The sequence below is a fragment of the Staurois parvus genome, unplaced genomic scaffold, assembly GCF_062004578.1.
Source record: "Staurois parvus isolate SC_StPar_1 unplaced genomic scaffold, SC_StPar_1.0 ptg000087l, whole genome shotgun sequence".
In the NCBI taxonomy this organism is placed as follows: Eukaryota; Metazoa; Chordata; class Amphibia; order Anura; family Ranidae; genus Staurois; species Staurois parvus.
In genome coordinates this window covers 13,085,838-13,102,724 of record NW_028317883.1, presented here as the reverse complement: position 1 = coordinate 13,102,724, position 16,887 = coordinate 13,085,838, and the positions used below count along the sequence as shown (strand labels likewise).

General features: G+C 41.4%; 1 protein-coding gene across 4 annotated transcripts in view; it reads right to left on the bottom strand.

Moving 5' to 3' along the window:
- The window catches only part of NKAPD1 (NKAP domain containing 1), a 61,396-nt gene that overhangs the window by 30,117 nt on the left and 14,392 nt on the right, over positions 1-16,887 (bottom strand). For 3 of the 4 annotated variants that reach the window (XM_089670203.1, XM_089670204.1, XM_089670201.1), the window contains exon 5: positions 15,294-15,446. In XM_089670203.1, the coding sequence (XP_089526329.1) occupies positions 15,294-15,446 (153 nt within the window). The remainder of the gene's footprint in view (positions 1-15,293; positions 15,447-16,887) is intronic. The other variant, XM_089670202.1, reaches the window with a different exon arrangement.

The following is a 16,887-nucleotide window of genomic DNA, read 5'->3' as shown; positions in this document are numbered from 1 at the left end:
AAGCTGTTATGAATCAATCTGATTCATAACAGCTCTGCTTCTTTTCCTGATGAGCTGTGATTGGCCCAGAGCTCACACATGATACATGGGGCCCAATCACAGCACCCTGTACCATGTGACCAGCTCCAGCCCATCACAGATCACATTTTTCGACCTGTCATACACTTAACCCATTCATGACAGTTCAAAGCAAGCTTTGCATTGCAAGAGCAATAATTTATATTGCTCCTGCAAAGCAAGTGTACAAGAAAAAAAAAAAAATATATAATAATAATAAATATATATATATATCTCTATCTGATCACCCCTCCAGAGTAGTACAGTGGGTACTATGGTAACTACAAAAGTAGTAAAAAACAAAAAGTAAAAAAGATAAAATAAACAAAATAGTGACGTACCATCACATTATAGGTCGCTGATCACCGCCATTACTAGTATAGTGTTTGTAAAAATCAATATATTGATCACGAACAGAACTATACTAGTGCCTCCTTTGTATAGTGTTCCCCATAAACGCAGTGTTAGCTGGATCCGCCCCATTCACTGCCAGCACTAGCATTTAGACCCTACGCTGTTTTTCACAGAAGATTTGTATCAACTGATTGTGGGCCAAAGCAATTTATACGCTCAACAATACATCAACGCCCACCTAAATTCAGCTCTTGCTAGACAATTCGCATGAAATCCTATCGCTGTTTCTGAATTTAAAGCTTTTTTGGGCTTAACCCTCAACATGTGCATTACAAAAAAAGAATGAATTGTGGTTATATTGGTCCACAGACAAGATTCATCATATACCCATGTTCTCTGCTGTTACATATATGCCCAGCAAGGACCAGCAACATACTGGTACATCACTGGACTTTGTGTGGTTATACCAGGATGATAACTGCAGCTACAAGTATCATCCTGGTATTGCTTTTTGCAGCTGGTGGTCGGCTTTCATGTAAAAGCAATCCTAACGGCTAATTAGCTGCTGGATCATTTTTACAAGTAGCAAGAAGGGACGCGCTAAGCCCCGCCCCACCAATCCCACCACCTTCCACGATTTTCTTGGGCTCTCCCGTCCCACAGGGGAATCCGAGAATGCAGCCGGCTGTCCCACCAGCTGTCCACAGAAAGCAGAATGGCTACAGTCATCTCTATGGTCTAATAAAATTGGAAGCTACAATTTCGCCGGATATTAACAGTGCCATTTTTTAATTCGGAAAGCATCTGATCACACCAATCTTGCTGTGGTCAGATGCTTTAAGGGCAGAGGAGAGATCTAGAGTCTATTAGACCCCAGATTTCTCAGAAAAGAGTACCTGTAATTGCCTATTGCTATCACATGGGACAGTGTAAAAATGAAAAAGAAAATCAAAGTTAAAAATTAAACCCCCCCCCTTTTTGTGCTCATGCACAAAGGCGAATGCAAGCGTTGTTCGTCTTGTTATGTAAACAGAGATTGCATTATGCATGTGAGGTATCACTGTGAACGTCAGATCAAGGGTGGTAATTCTAGCACTAGACCTCTTGTGTAAATATAAAGTGGTGACCTGTAAAAGGCTTTTAAAGTGACGCCTATCAATATTAAAAATGTACGCAGTTTGTCGCCATTGCACGGGTGTGCAAAATTTTAAAGCATGTCATGTTTGGCATCTGTTTACTTGGCGTAACATCATCTTTTATATTTTATCAAACAATTGGGCAATATATTGTGCATTAAGATTAAAAAAAAGGTGTATTTTTCCTGAAATTTTCCTGCATTTAAAAACAAACAAAAAAAAAAATCACCACGCAAATACTGTGTGACATAAAAAATTGCAACACCCACCATTCTATGGCCATTGCTTTCAAAAATATATTTGTTTGGGGGTTCAAAGTAATTTTCTAGCAAACAAAACAAAAAGTTTTTTTCATGGAAACCAGAAGTGTCAGAAAAGGCTTGTTCTTCAAGTGGTTAGAAGAGTGGGTGCTGTGTGGCATAAGCTTTTAATGTTGGCCCTGAAATGCCAGGAAAGAAGTACCCCCCCAAATGACCCCTTTTTTGGAAAGTAGACTCTCCAAGGTATTTGCTGAGGAGTATGGTGAGTATTTTGCAGATCTCATTTGTTGCCACAAGGTTTTGAAAAATGAAGAAAGAAAACAAAAATTTATTTTTTTCTTTTCAAAACCCTGTGACACAAATATCTGTAAAACACTCACCATGCCTCTTATCAAATTCCTTGAGGTGTCTACTTTCCAAAAAGGAGTCATTTGGGGGGCGGGGATTTGTACTTTCCTGGCATTTTAGGGCCTCCAAAACTGTGATAGGTAGTGAGGAAGTGATATGAGGAAATGTGCCCTTTGAAAGACTGAAAATCATTGAATTTCGGGGGCCTGTATGTGGCTAGGCGGCCAAAAAGTCTCACATGTGGTAAGGGGTCATTTGGGGGTTTTTGTACTGTCCAAGCATTTCAGCACCTCAAGAAATGTGATAGGCAGTCAGAAAGTAAAAGCTGTGTAAATTCCAGTATATATATACCATAGTTTGTAGAAGCTATCACTTTCACACAAACCAATTAATATACATGTATTGGGATTTTTGTTTACCAAAGACATGTAGCAGAATACATATTGGCCTAAATTTATAACTAAACTTGAGTTTATTGGATATTTTTTTACAATCGAAAGTAGAAAATATTTTTTTCCAAAATGTATGGTCTTTTTTTTATTTATCACACACACACCAAAAAAAAAACAAAAAAAAAACAAAAAAACAAAAAAAAAACCACACAATAGTGATCAAATACCACCAAAAGAAAGCTCTATTTGTGCGAAAAAACAAAAATGTATTTTTGATGCAGCGTTGCATGACCACGCAATTGACAGATGAAGTAGCATAGTGCTGAATAGAAAAAAATGGCCTGGTCAGGAAGGAAGGGTAAATCTTCCAAAGGGCAAATTGTTAAAGAAAACCCCTTCCCATTTCATGCTGTCAGCAATGGCACCACATGGAAGAGAAATGTCACATGGCCTGAAAAAGAAAATTATTTCTTTACACAAGAAAGGTGAAGGCTGCTAGAAGATCAGCAAATCCTTACTTATCAGTCAGAATAGTGTAGGAAAAGTGATACAAAAATATAACAAGGATGGAACTGCAACCATCTCACAGAAACATCCAGGCTGTCCATGGACGTTAACGCCTAAACAGGAGCATCTTCTGATCAGAAGGGTTGAAGAAAATCGCCATACAAGTTCACTGCAGTTAGCTAAAGAAATAGAAAGCCAAATTGGGGCGATTGTTTCCTGTGACACAATATGGCATACACTGCAGAGGAATGGCATGCATGGGTGTCGTCCACAAAGGAAGCCCCTAGTAAGGCCCATCTAGAATTTATCAGGGCCCATGCTGAAAAGGAAGACGACTACTGGGACTCTGTACTCTGGAGTGATGAGACCAAGATAAATGTTTATGGAACTGATGGCTTCAAAATTGTATGGTGTCGCAAAGGTGAGCAGTACAAAGAAAAATGCATGGTGCCTACAGTGAACCATGGTGGTGGCAGTGTCCTTCTGTGGGGCTGCATGAGTGCTGCTGGTGTCGGGGAGCTGCATTTCATTGATAGTATCATGAATTTACAAATGTACTGCTGTATATTGAAAGAGAAGATGCTACCATCCCTCCGTGCACTTGATTGTCATGCACTTTTCCAACATCACAATGATCTAAAACATACATCTAAGGCCACTGTTGCATTTCTGAAGAACAGAGTGAAAGTGATTCAGTGGCCAAGTGTGTCTCCTGATCTGAACCCAATCGAACACCTATGGGGAATTCTGAAGAGACAGGTTGAACATCACTCTCCATCCAGCATCCTGGCTCTAAAAGAGGTCGTTCTCGAAGGATGTAAAAAGATAGATGTTGCAATATATCGCCAACTTATCCATTCCATGCCTAGAAGACTTGGTGCTGTCCTTACAAATCATTGAGGTCATACAAAATACTAGATGGAATAGTTTATGTTGTGTGGTTTATTCATTTTTGCATCAACTACTTTGAGTAAAACTGAAGATTTTGTAATTCAGGTTATATTATTAACCGTACTTTCATGTAATGAGCTAAACAAATGTTCTCTAAAACTCAGTTTTGTCAAAAAATTGGAAGTTGTTTTTGTGTTCATTGAGATGTTGATTAAAAACTTACTATTTACAGTGAAGGAAATAAGTATTTGATCCCCTGCTGATTTTGAATGTTTGCCCACTCACAAAGAAATGATCAGTCTAAAAATCGAATGGTAGGTGTATTGTAACACTGAGACAGAATAGTAACAAAAAATTCAAAAGAAATGCATGTCTAACAAATTATGCACTGATTTGCATGTTCATGAGGGAAATAAGTATTTGATCGCCTTCACAAAACATGACTTAGTACTTGGTGGCAAATCCCTTGTTGGCAATCACAGAGGTTAGAAGTTTCCTGTAGTTGGCCAACAGGTTTGCACACATCTCGGGAGGGATTTTGGCCCACTCCTCTTGGCAGATCCTCTCCAAGTCATTAAGGTTTGGTGGCTGACATTTGGCAACTCGAACTTTCAGCTCCCTCCACAGATTTTCAATCAGATTAAGGACTGGAGACTGGCAAGGCCACTCCAGGACCTTAATGTGCTTCTTCTTGAGCCACTCCTTTGTTGCCTTGGCCGTGTGTTTTGGGTCATTGTCATGCTGGAACACCCATCCATGACCCATTTACAATGCCCTGGCTGAGGGAAGAAGGTTCTCACCAAATATTTGATGGTACATTGCCCCGTCCATCATCCCTTAGATGCTGTGCAGTTGTCCTGTCCCTTTAGCAGAAAAACACCCCCAAAGCAGAATGTTTCCACCACCATGTTTGACAGTTGGGATGGTGTTCTTGGGGTCATAGACAGAATTCCTCCTCCTCCAAACACGGCGAGTTGAGTTGATGCCAAAGAGCTTGATGTTGATCTCATCTGACCAGAACACTTTCAACCAGTCCTCCTCTGCATCATTCAGATGTTCATTGGCAAACTTCAGACGGGCCTGGACATGTGCTTTCTTGAGCAGAGGGACCTTGCGAGCACTGCAGGATTTCAATCCTTCTCGTGTAGTGTGTTACCAATTGTTTTCTTGGTGACTGTGGTCCCAGCTGTATGGAGATCATTGACAAGATCCTCACTTGTAGTTCTGGGATGATTCCTCACTGTTCTCATGATCATTGACACTCCACGAGGTGAGATCTTGCATGATGCACCAGACCTAAGGAGACTAGTTGTTTTGTGTTTCTTCCATTTGCGAATGTTTGCACCAGCTATTGTCACCTTTTCAAGAAAGCTGCTCGGCGATAGTTTGGTAGTCCGGACTGGGCCTTGTGTAGGTCTACAATCCTGTCCCCGACATCCCTGGACAGCTCTCTTTGGTCTTTGCCATGGTGGAGAGTATGGAATCTGAGTGTTTGATTGCTCCTGTGGACAGGTGTATTTTATACGTGTAACAAAATGGGATTAACAGCACTCCCTTTAGGAGACTGCTTCTAATCTCAGCTTGTTACCTGTATGAAAGACACCCGGTAGCCAGAAATCCTGCTGAATGATAGGGGATCAAATACTTATTTCCCTCATGAACATGCAAATCAGTGCATCATCTGTTAGACGTGCATTTCTTTCGAATTTTTGTTGCTATTCTGTCTCTCAGTGTTACAATACACCTACCATTCGATTTTTAGACTGATCACTTCTTTGTGAGTGGGCAAACATTCAAAATCAGTAGGGGATCAAATACTTATTTCCTTCACTATATATACACATATATATATATATATATATATATATATATATATATATATATATATATATATATATATACACACACACACACACACACACACACACATACATATTTTTTTTTTTTTTTTGACAGTTGGAAATGTGATTAAAAAATGGGATGTTGTGTAAATTCTACATAAAAACAGTGAAAAGTGAAATGATTTTTAGTCACAATAGAAAACACATCAAATGTTTAAAACTGCGAAAATGTGCCATTTAAAAAGAAAAAAAAATTTTTTTATTTTTTTTTTTTACATACCTGTAAAATCCATTTCTTGGAGTACATTACGGGAAACAGAGCAGGCTATATTCACTGCTATCTCAATTATGCGCCATCTATAGGTGAATGGACACTGGCAGACCAAACAGGAAGTCTCCCTCTATATAACCCCTCCCATACAGGAAGTACCTCAGTTTTGTAGCAAGCAATGAAAATCCCAGAAAGAGGGGTGCGACACGTGTCCTGTGATGTACTACAAGAAATGGATTTTACAGGTAAGTATGTAGAAAAAAAATCCAATTTTCTATATTGGACACAGAGCAGGCTGTATTCATTATCCCTATCTGGGATGTCCCAAAGCAATAAAATTGAACGGAGGGAGACACACTCGCAAAAACAAGGGCAAGGACCTATTCTGCCACCCATTATACCCTGCGACCAAAGGCCATATCCTCTGCAGCCCCAACATTCACCTGGTAGAACCTTGTGAATGTATGCACAGAAGACCAAGTGTCGGTCTTGCAAATCTGAACCATTGATGCCTGATGACTAATCACCTAGGAGGCTTCCAAACCTCTGGTAGAGTGCACCCTAACCAGAAAGAGTGGATTGTTTCTCTTCAAACCGTAGGCCTGAATAATTAACTGATGGATCCAATGAGAAATAATTGCTTTAGACGGTGATTGCCCTTTCCTGGGGCTTACCAACACAAATAAGGATTTGAATCTTCTGTGCTGACATTTTCAGATAGATCCCGACGGCTCGTACTACATTCAAAGAATGCAGCAATCTCTCTGTCACAGAATGAGGTTTTGGAAAAAAAGGAGCGTAGGACAATATCCTGATTCAAATAAAATCTAGAAAACACTTTAGGCAAAAAAAGATGGATGAGGGCACAACATCATCTTATCCCGGTGCACAATTAAAAATAGCTCCTTGCAAGAAAGAGCTGCCAACTCTGACACCCTTCTTGCTGAAGTTACTGTGAACAACAGCCACCCTGTCAAATTTAGCGACAGTAAAAGCAGGGTGCAATAGTGCACCCTGGGACAGTAGGTCCAGCTGGGTTGGAAGAGCCCATGGACCGTCCACAGCCAATCTTACTATGTTCGCTTACCAAAATTGCCTTGGCCAAGCAGGGGCTACCAGTATCACTAGTGTTACCTCCTCTCATATCCTGTGAAGGAGACAAGGAAGAAGCTGAACCAGTGGAAAAGCATACATCAGGGAGAACTGGTTCCAAGGAATCACCAGAGTATCCACCCCGCTCGCAAGTGGATCCCTTGTTCTGGACACAAACCTGTCCACTTTGTTACTGAACCTGGATGCCAATAGATCTACGTCCGGAGTGCCCCAGATTGCAGAGAAAACCTCAGGGTGAAGGGACCACTTCCCTGGAACTAACCTCTGGCAACTGAGGAAATCCGTCTGCCAGTTCTCTAACTTGGATTATAAACCACTGACAGAAAAAGGTACATGAAGTTCTGCCCAGGGTAGTATGTGGTTCACCTCCTCCTGAACTGCACAGCTCCTGGTGCTCCCTTTGGTAGTTGATATAAGAAACAGCAGTGGCATTGTCACAGCAAGACATACTGCCCAATATTCCAAGATATTGATGGGTAGACCGTTCTCTAGTCAGGACCATTTTCCCTGCACCATGGCTCCCTCAAGAACAGCCCCCCAGCCTGAGAGCCTTGCATCTGTGGTTACCATCTTCCAAACCACCAGCAGAAATGACTTCCCCCTCTTCAAATTCTGAATCCTTAACCACCAATTGAGACTTTGTCGCACTCTTGGGGAGAGAAACCATGCATAGGGAACCACCTCGAATGAAGCTGCCATCTTTCCCAGCAATCTCATGCAGAGGAATATAGAGGGACACCTCTTGCTCCCTACATCCCAAACCAGATTCCTTAGGGCACAGCTTTTCCCCGGATGTAGAAACACCTTTGCTTGAACCGTATCTAGAATCAGACCTAAATTCTCTAGCCTCTGAACCAGTTCTAGGGCCAACTTTTTGAAGCTTAGAACCTAGCTTAGATGTTCTAAGACCCGTACTGCCTGTGTCACACACGCAGTGTGCCTTAAGCCTGGAACAGATTGTTCCCCGAGTAACAGATCGTCAAAAGGAACGGATGACTAGAAACTGGTTTACGGCCTTGAGATCTAGGATAGGCCTCACAGCTTAATTTAGCTTTGGAACAATAGATTGGAGTAGAATCCCACAAATCTCTCGCACAACGGCACTTCTACAATCACTCCTTGTGATAAACTATAGAGGGTCTTAAAACAACAAATTTTTCTTCAGCTAATCTGAGGGAACCTGAAGTTCTAGTCTGTACCCCTGAGAAGCCATGGAATTCACCCACTTGTCCTGGATCACTTCCTTCTAGACATTTGAAAAATACAGAAGCCTACCCCCCATCTGCACGAGTGGGGGCGCCCTTTCAAAGGATGGCTTAGAGCCTGCCTTAGCGGGTTTCTGACTCCAGGGCTTCTTCTGCCCCTGTCCGAGGATGCCTGTAGCTGTCGAAACTGCCTGGAAGATGCAGAGCTAGCAACAGAGGCACCTAATCCTTTAAAAGATGGGCGCTTACTTCTCCTTTTAACTGGAAGGAGGGTACTTTTTCCCCGAGATTTTCTGGATATTCTTATCCAAATCCTCACCAAACCAATACTCCCTATGAAAGGGGATCCAGCCAGCAGTTTCTTGCACGGCAATTTAGTTGCCCAACAGAAAAACCTGCTGAACTGAGCCTTTCAGGGCATCCACTGCAAAAGCACAAGGTGCAGGGTAAACCTGTCACCTCCTCGTCAGCCACTTTTTCCTGACCAGGAAGATTCCTAACCAACCGTTGAAAAGGGTCCTGCAGGGACTGACAAACCCCAACTGACACTACAGAAGGTTGCGACGCAGAATCAGCCAGAGAAAAAGGTTTTAGAAATTACTTTTTATCCGCTGGGCCTTTCAACACCTGGGCATTGTTCACTGGACAGGTTAAATTCCTAATCAAGAAGAGACAGCAGCATTAACAGCTGGCATGCTCCATTTCTAAAAAAAAAAAAAAATTCTCTTCCATGGGACACAAAATGGAAAACCTCTTGGGGAGGGACAAAGATTCTATCTGAATGATCCCGTCAGCATAAACCACCTACTCTAAAAAATGGTGCAATAGAAAGGCTTGAGCATTCTGTGGATGCCGCAGCAAACCCAGAGAGAAGTAGGTTTCAGAGACCTCCAATGAAGGGAATTTAAATCCTGCATGGACCATTTCCATTGGAGATTGCACCAAAAATCTCTTGGACTTTGCAAACATGCCAGGACCTCCTCAGGCAATGACTCCCCTGAAGCGGAGTCCTCCTCCAATTCTTCAATAGCTACTTCCTCTACATCCACAACTCATTCCTTCTCTAAAAACAGGAGGATCGGAGGAAGGAGACCTTTCTTGCTTTTTTCCTGCCTGTGTAACCGAGGCAGTCATCTTAATGGTTTTATCCTCTAAACCAGCTAATGCTGATGCTAAATCATCCTTTGTAAGATGATGCAGACTCACTGGTAGTAGCCACAATGCTAGATAAGCGCAGTGGCTCAGACGGACCAGTCACCCCTGGTCTTTCAGGGGAAGTTATCACAGTGGAACCGACTAGGATTCTCAGAACCTGACGGCAGTGTACATATGCCCCTTCCTGCTATGCCACCCCCACTCCACTTTCTCAAAGCGCATTAACAAATGCAACTGGGGCTTGTGATACACAACAGCCAGCCTGTCAGTTCAGCACCCCATTATGCAAGGCTGTAATTCAGCATCAGCAGCTAACACTGCCTAACAGCAAGATGCAACAATTAAACCCGGATCTAGTACACATTGGCCGCCTGTAACCACACCCAAGTACTCATGTGCCCAGATGGTTAGCCTGATGTGTCCCTTGCCACAGCAACAGAAGATCCACATGGAAAACACTGCTTACCTAAGTAGCATGGCCACCTGCGGCTTCCAGCCACTAATGCGCATGACCAGCGTACCACCTGCACATCTGCTGTGCATGCCCATGAGAGGGCTGCGTGCACTCTCGTGTGCACCCCGCACGTTCCTTATGTTCCGGTGAGAGACCCGCCATGCTCATTATGCAGGTGCTTCATTACTTAATCTCAAAACTCCATTTGTTCCATATTGCCACGTAAGTATGACATGCTGCCAAATTACACAGAGCAGGCCTAACGCCTGATGCCCCCTAGTGCCTAAATATAAAACAACAGACACCAAGGCTGTGGTTAAGTGTTACTGCTGTGATTGCATAGAAAAGATCAGTGCTTGAGAACGTATATATTATAAAACAGTATAGAGCCAGCCCTTCCAAGAATTTAAAAATACATCTCTTATTCGCATTTTACTCTTTTGAGAAAACCAAGGGGTCTCCAATTGCCAATCCTGCCACAGGGTTCTGTCAATGACAAGAGACCCAATCTTCACACATCACGGTGAGCCATGCCACCTGAGGACCTTCAAGGACTGGGTCCCCCTTAACTCCTGGGGTCCACTACCTTGCACCCGTACAGCACCCTGCCAGAAACACCTTGGTCATTAGAACATGCCCAGGGTTCTGTGTTGCAGGGTCCAGCACAAAAAAAGGTCATGTCACAGGCAAAATCTTGTTGAGTTCTTCCATAGGAGGTTCTGGTGCCATTCATCATTCATGGGCGCAGCCATCCAAACGGATCTGATCAATCAGCCACTTGATTCCGGAAAGAAACAATTTGGAACCAGCAGTGTTTACACAGACAGCTTAATATCTGTGACCATCACCTTCAGACACTGGGAGAAAAAAAACAAAATATGGGAGGTACTTCCTGTATGGAAGGGGTTATATAGAGGGGGACTTCCTGTTTGGTCTGCCAGTGTCCATTCACCTATAGGTGGTGCATAACCCAGATAGTAATGAATATAGCCTGTGTCCTGTGATGTAACAAAGAAATAAGGTAATTTTGAAATTGACGGCAGTAAAAAAGTTGAAACAGGGCAACACAAAGCTGGCAGAGTAAGTAGTACAAACAAGATAGAGCTGGAAGAACATTTTGCAACTAATTAGGGTTAACTGGAAACAGGTCAGTAACATAACTGGTTATAAAAAGAGCATCTTAGAGAGTCACAGTGTCTCAGAATTAAAAACGGCAAAAATTCACCAATCTGCTAAAAGCTGCGTCTAAAATTTGTCGAACAATTTCTGAATAATTCAACAGGTATTGTTTTTACGGAAGAAAAAAAAAAAAAAGCGACGTGACGTGTCCACCCATAGCATCTGTTTAGCTATGGGTGGACGCAAGTAAGTAAATAAATGAAAGGTGTGAATAAGATTCAAGAAGGCAGCATTTTAAAATTTGAAGCAAAGTTCACAAATGTGTGGGCATGACTCAACTAGCAGTGCAGCACCTTAAAGGCAATATCAGAAATGTGAGTGGATGCTTGAAACAGACTTCCAGCAGAGGTAGTGAGTCAGTCCATAGTAAATTAATTTAAACATAGCTCTATCCTTAGACAAACATTTCCCCCAAAAAATAAAATAGGGAGACTTGATGGACTACTTAGTCTTTTTCCTGGCCTCATGTCATCATACGAATGGGTCAGTTCTGCCTCTTGACCCTTCAGGACAACCCTACATTAGTTTATAAATTGTTTAAACGATATGCCCAGTGATGCCATCATGCCTGACGTCGTGCTCCAGCCCTCCTTCTGGATTTCCTTCCATACCCTGCTGGCTCCTAGGACAGAGATGAACGGTTGCTCAAGTGGCACATAACACGGACACAGCATGAGAGACCGATCCTGTCTTACCGGAGATGGACTTCTAATGTGCCTACTTTTCTACATAATGTGAGTTGCTTTTGACACATTTTTTTACAATAAAACCTAACAGTCTACGCTTAGAGGTGCTTCTGTATTTCCCTTGTTAATCTTTGAAAACATCCTACCCTTCTCCGTTTAGCTCAGGATTTCACTGAACCGGAAAATTCTCCCTGCCTTTTTTTCTCACCTTCCAGATTTGGCTCTCCTGAGTGGGTAACTTGGCTGTTAAGAGTAAACTCCTTTAATGATGAAGAGTGATGACTATGTGCTGAGTCTTGACTTGAGGCCTGACCATAATAGCAGGTAAGGGATTGGTAAGAGGTTACTCATAGTAGTGGCTTTTTTTTGCCTTACCTTTTTCACTTCCTTCCCTTCCTGACATTTCTGGCACACTTCCAGTTTTTGGGGTCTGGTGACTGCTGTCATTTCCCAGCAGTTGCCATGACTACAGGCTGCTGGATTGCTTTAAGGCTGGAGGTGTGCAGGTGGTTGCTGGGCAAGGAGTTTTGGGAGGTGGCATGAGAGGGAGGAGCAAATTAATTCCTCTCCTTCTGTTTTTGAATTTATTCCAGATATCCATTTCCCATCTTTTGGCTGGTCTTTTGGATAAGATAGGAAAGGCTTCTGCTGCTGTTTCTTATACTTAGGATACTATGTAATTGGGTCTTCTCTGGGCGATTGTGTCTTTTGCTTACCTTATGAGTTATGACTTGTTCTAGGATTCCTCTGATCGCTTTTTATAGTCTTCTATTAGGTTATACTTTTATGTTTCTTTTTTTACCTACCCTAGGAGGCACTGTTACTTTTCATTCTGTCGCCATAAGTCAGCCATCCCTGGAAGCATCAAAGTCTGTGGACAGGGGGACAATGTCATAATGTCACAGAAAACAAAAACAAAACAAAAAAATCTTTATTCATCCCTATACTGGTATGTTTTTTCCAGTAGAAGGAGCCCAATGTCACCTTTGTGAAAGGAAATTTTTGAAGAAGTGCTCAAGTAGTCTGGCAAGACATTAATTTTCTATACAGTCAGGTTTTCAAGGGAGAGCAGTGGTGCAGGTTTGACAAAGCATCATCAATCACCTTCCCCGTGTTATCTGGTGAGCATATGTGGGGCATAAAGCAAACAAGTGATGCATTTAAAGTTTCTTTGTCGCTTATATTTTAAAGAGCTGGAAGAGTACATAAGTCATTCTTCAGAGGAAGAATGCCAAAGTAATCAGTCCATGAACACAACTGAAAAGTCCTTCTGAAGGTTTGCCCACCCTGATCCCTCTGGAGGGTGAAAGGCTTGCTTTGTTCAGGTGAAGGATGGTATAAGAGGTGGGTATCATCTCGAGTTCAGCAAAATTCCAAGATAACTAGACTTGTATATAGAAGAATTGAGGGAGGCAGATGGTATTCAAATGGTTTCAGAAAAGAAGCAAGGTGTTGATTCACCCATCTTTTTTAGTAAAAAAAAAGTCATCAGGAAAGGTGCACCTTGTATTGAATTTGAGATGTCTAAAATGCTTACATGAAGAAACCACATTTTATGATGTCTAAACAAACAATTTCAGCAGGCCAGCATTCTTGTCAACGGCTGGTGGAGTCTCAGAGTCCATTGAATTTGAAGAGGGACCTCCTGTTGTAAGGTTACTAAGTAAATATGTAACTGTTGTAAGGCTGATTCCTTCATTCAGAGCAGGCTGAATTCAACAGCTTGGATATTGAACAGAGCCAATTAAGGAGTCAGAGGCTTTCAACCCCTGTCAGTATCATGCTTCTCAAGTTTTGGAAGCGAACTACTAAAATATCTTATAGTTTCAGGAGGAAGTTTTTTGATTTTGGAAAAGAAAAACAAACCCTCTGGTTGTGCAATGAGAAATGCATGGAGTTAGGAAGCCCATCCAAAATAAATGGGTTCCAACACTCTTCAACACAACTTCTGAAAATTTTGGTTCTGCTGCATTTTTTGCAACATATCGTAATGCACATAATTATATTATTATACAGGATTTATATAGCGCAAACAGTTTGCTCAGTGCTTTACAATATAAACATTAAAATAACGTTAGGGCCAGTATTGGTGTCAATGTTGGAAGGAGCAATAAAAACTCCAGCTTTGGCATCAGTGACCACAATAACCTCCAGTATTGATGTCAATGACAGCAATAATAAACCTCATGACTAGTGGCAGCGACCGCAAATGTAATCCCCACCATCGGTGTCAGCAAACGCAATATTATCCTTCATCACTGGTGTCAGCTACCACAGTCCCAACCACAGCATTGTTGTCAGTGCCTGCAAAATTAGGCTCCAGCGTTGGTGTGAGTGACCACACTAATAATCCCCAGCATTGATGTCAGCGGATGTAATAATAATCCAAAGCAATGGTGTCAATGACTGCAATCCTAACCACAACATTAATTCCAGTGAATCCTAAATTGGGCCCCAGAAATGGGTGTCAGCAACCCTAATAATAACCCTCAGCGTTGCATGCTGGTGGCAGAATTTTTTTTTAAACACAGCCTTTGCACTTCATCATCAGACTTCTATATGTTGTAGTATTTAAATTTAATTACAGTTAAAAATCAACAGGAGATTTTCGAAACTGGGCATGATTTCTTCTAAAGAGCTGTACTGTTCTTTCTTTGACAAGAATATTATTCAAAAACCAGCTCCAGGGTACTTTATTGTGGCCATGTTGGGAGTTTCAGCTAAATTACCAGCCCTACTCCCACAAAGCTCTTCCCTGGAAGAACATAGGAGGACCAGGTTGCATTTAAAAAATTGACTGCAAGTTTATTTACAGAGGGTGGAAATAAAAAAAAGAATCCCGATTTATTTTGCCATCGGGCCCAATAAAGCAGGGAGCGGTAAAACATAGGATTACCATACAGACAGCATATGCTTCCATGGGCTTAACCTTTCCATCCAGTTTAATAGCACACTCAAGAAGAAGTATAGCGGCCTCATAGAAATCTTTTTTCCAAGAGCACTATTCATGAGATTTGCAAAGGAACAAGTTGAAGATAAGCAAACACCTTTATCCAACATCTTATCCTCCCCATTTGTATTGCTAGTCATATCCCATAAGTATGCAGACATGAGGAGGCCACGTATATGGATAAACATAAGATGAAATTCTCCATATAGAAAGAAACACAGAGTATATCCACATGAGAAGACAAGGGGAAGTAGGCCGTTTTCAACTTTTTTTGGCTACTGAAGGGAAGTCCTGTGAGGTCAGGAGGCACAGCTAACCTATTGGCATGCTGACATAAGGAAAGAGCAGGAAACTAAGATTATAGTATGTATCTATCATATCACAATTTTCTATATTCAATCAATATGGAGGATTTCTTCTCTTATGTTTAGTATTGAATTAAAACAGCATGATGCGGCTACATACACAGATATTTCCACAGCCAAACTTCATACCTGTCAGGAATGCTAGCCTCGCACTCATAATACTTCTTGTTCCAGGCCCGCACACTCAGAGCATCTTGTCTTAGAGTAACTGCTGCTGCAGCTCCACCTTTCACAGGGTCCCGATTCCCATCAGCATCAAACCCATCTGACCTCATACGACTTCTAACCCAAAAAAAAAAAGAAAAAAGAAAAAAAAAAAAAAAAAGGAGCCCATGAAAGATTAATTTAGAACAAGAACAAACACACACACTTTAAGTGTATATGTACCCGATGTCCTGCTTTTAATTTTTTTTTACTATATGAAAAATAACCTTTGTTTTACAAATAAACATTTGGGGGCACCTGCAACAGAGAACATTAACATTATGGGATTTTAAAAGCAAAAGAAAAGTAGATGTTCACATTTATGGTTTGTTCACACCATATTCGCATGTAAATTCACTTGCAGAGACATCAATTTACATCAGTTTTCATGTGCACTGCAATGAGTTTCATACATACTGCAGTTTCCTGTGCAAAAAAATCTACACGTGATACTAGTATGGTAGTGTGAACAGGGCACATAAAGAACAGCGAGGAGTCATTCTTTTTACTCATTCGTGTAAATTGGTGCTTAAACTACTGAGCTCTTTAACCACTTCAAGTTCGGACACTTTTACCCCCTTCCTGTCCAGGCCAATTTTCAGCTTTCAGTGCGATCACACTTTGAATGACAATAGCGCGGTCATGCAACACTGTACCCATATGAATTTAGCATTTTTTTTAAACAGATACAGCTTTATTTTGGTGCTATTTATTCACCATTGGGATTTTAATTTTATTTTGTTATATAAATGAAAAAGTCCAAAATTTTTTTTAAAAAAGTGTTTTTCTTATACAATTTTGCAAATAAATAATATTTCTTCATAAATCTTGGCCAAAATTTATTCAGTTATCTTTTTTAGTAAAAAAAAAATAACCCAAAATTAGTTTATAACCAAACATTATAATTTAAAATATTAATTTTTTTTTCCATACTGTCACCCTAGCAGTACAGCGTCACCATGGTGACACTGTACTTCTTGTGGGGGGTTATAAAGATTTTTTTTTTTTTACACCGATTGCTTTTGCACCCATAAAGGCTGTAAAAGCAATAATTTCTCCTTCTCTCTGGCTGCATTCTTGCAGCCATTGAGAAATACTGTGTGAGCTGTGATTGGTCACAGCTTGTCACATGGTACAAGGCTGTTCTGAATAGCCTTGCACCATGTGACCTCTGTGATCATTCACAGATTTCATACATAGTAAGCAATGATGTCATAAGTGACATCTTGCTTACTGCTCTTCATGTGATCACTGATTGGCCAATCAGTGATCACATGATCGGGAGCTCGCACAGAGGCCCTGTACAACGATCGGTGGTGCTGCGCGCTTCCAGGGAGCGCAAACAAGCAGGGGGCGGGGAGGCCGTTTATAAAGGGCCAACCTCCCCTGCACTGCCACCGTCCGGCCGTTTATATACACCGGCCGGACGGGAAGTGGTTAAAGGATAAGTTCGCCTTTCCACCAAAAATAAAAAATGCACATTTTTTTGCAGGTAAAAAAAAATTGTGCAGTTATTTTT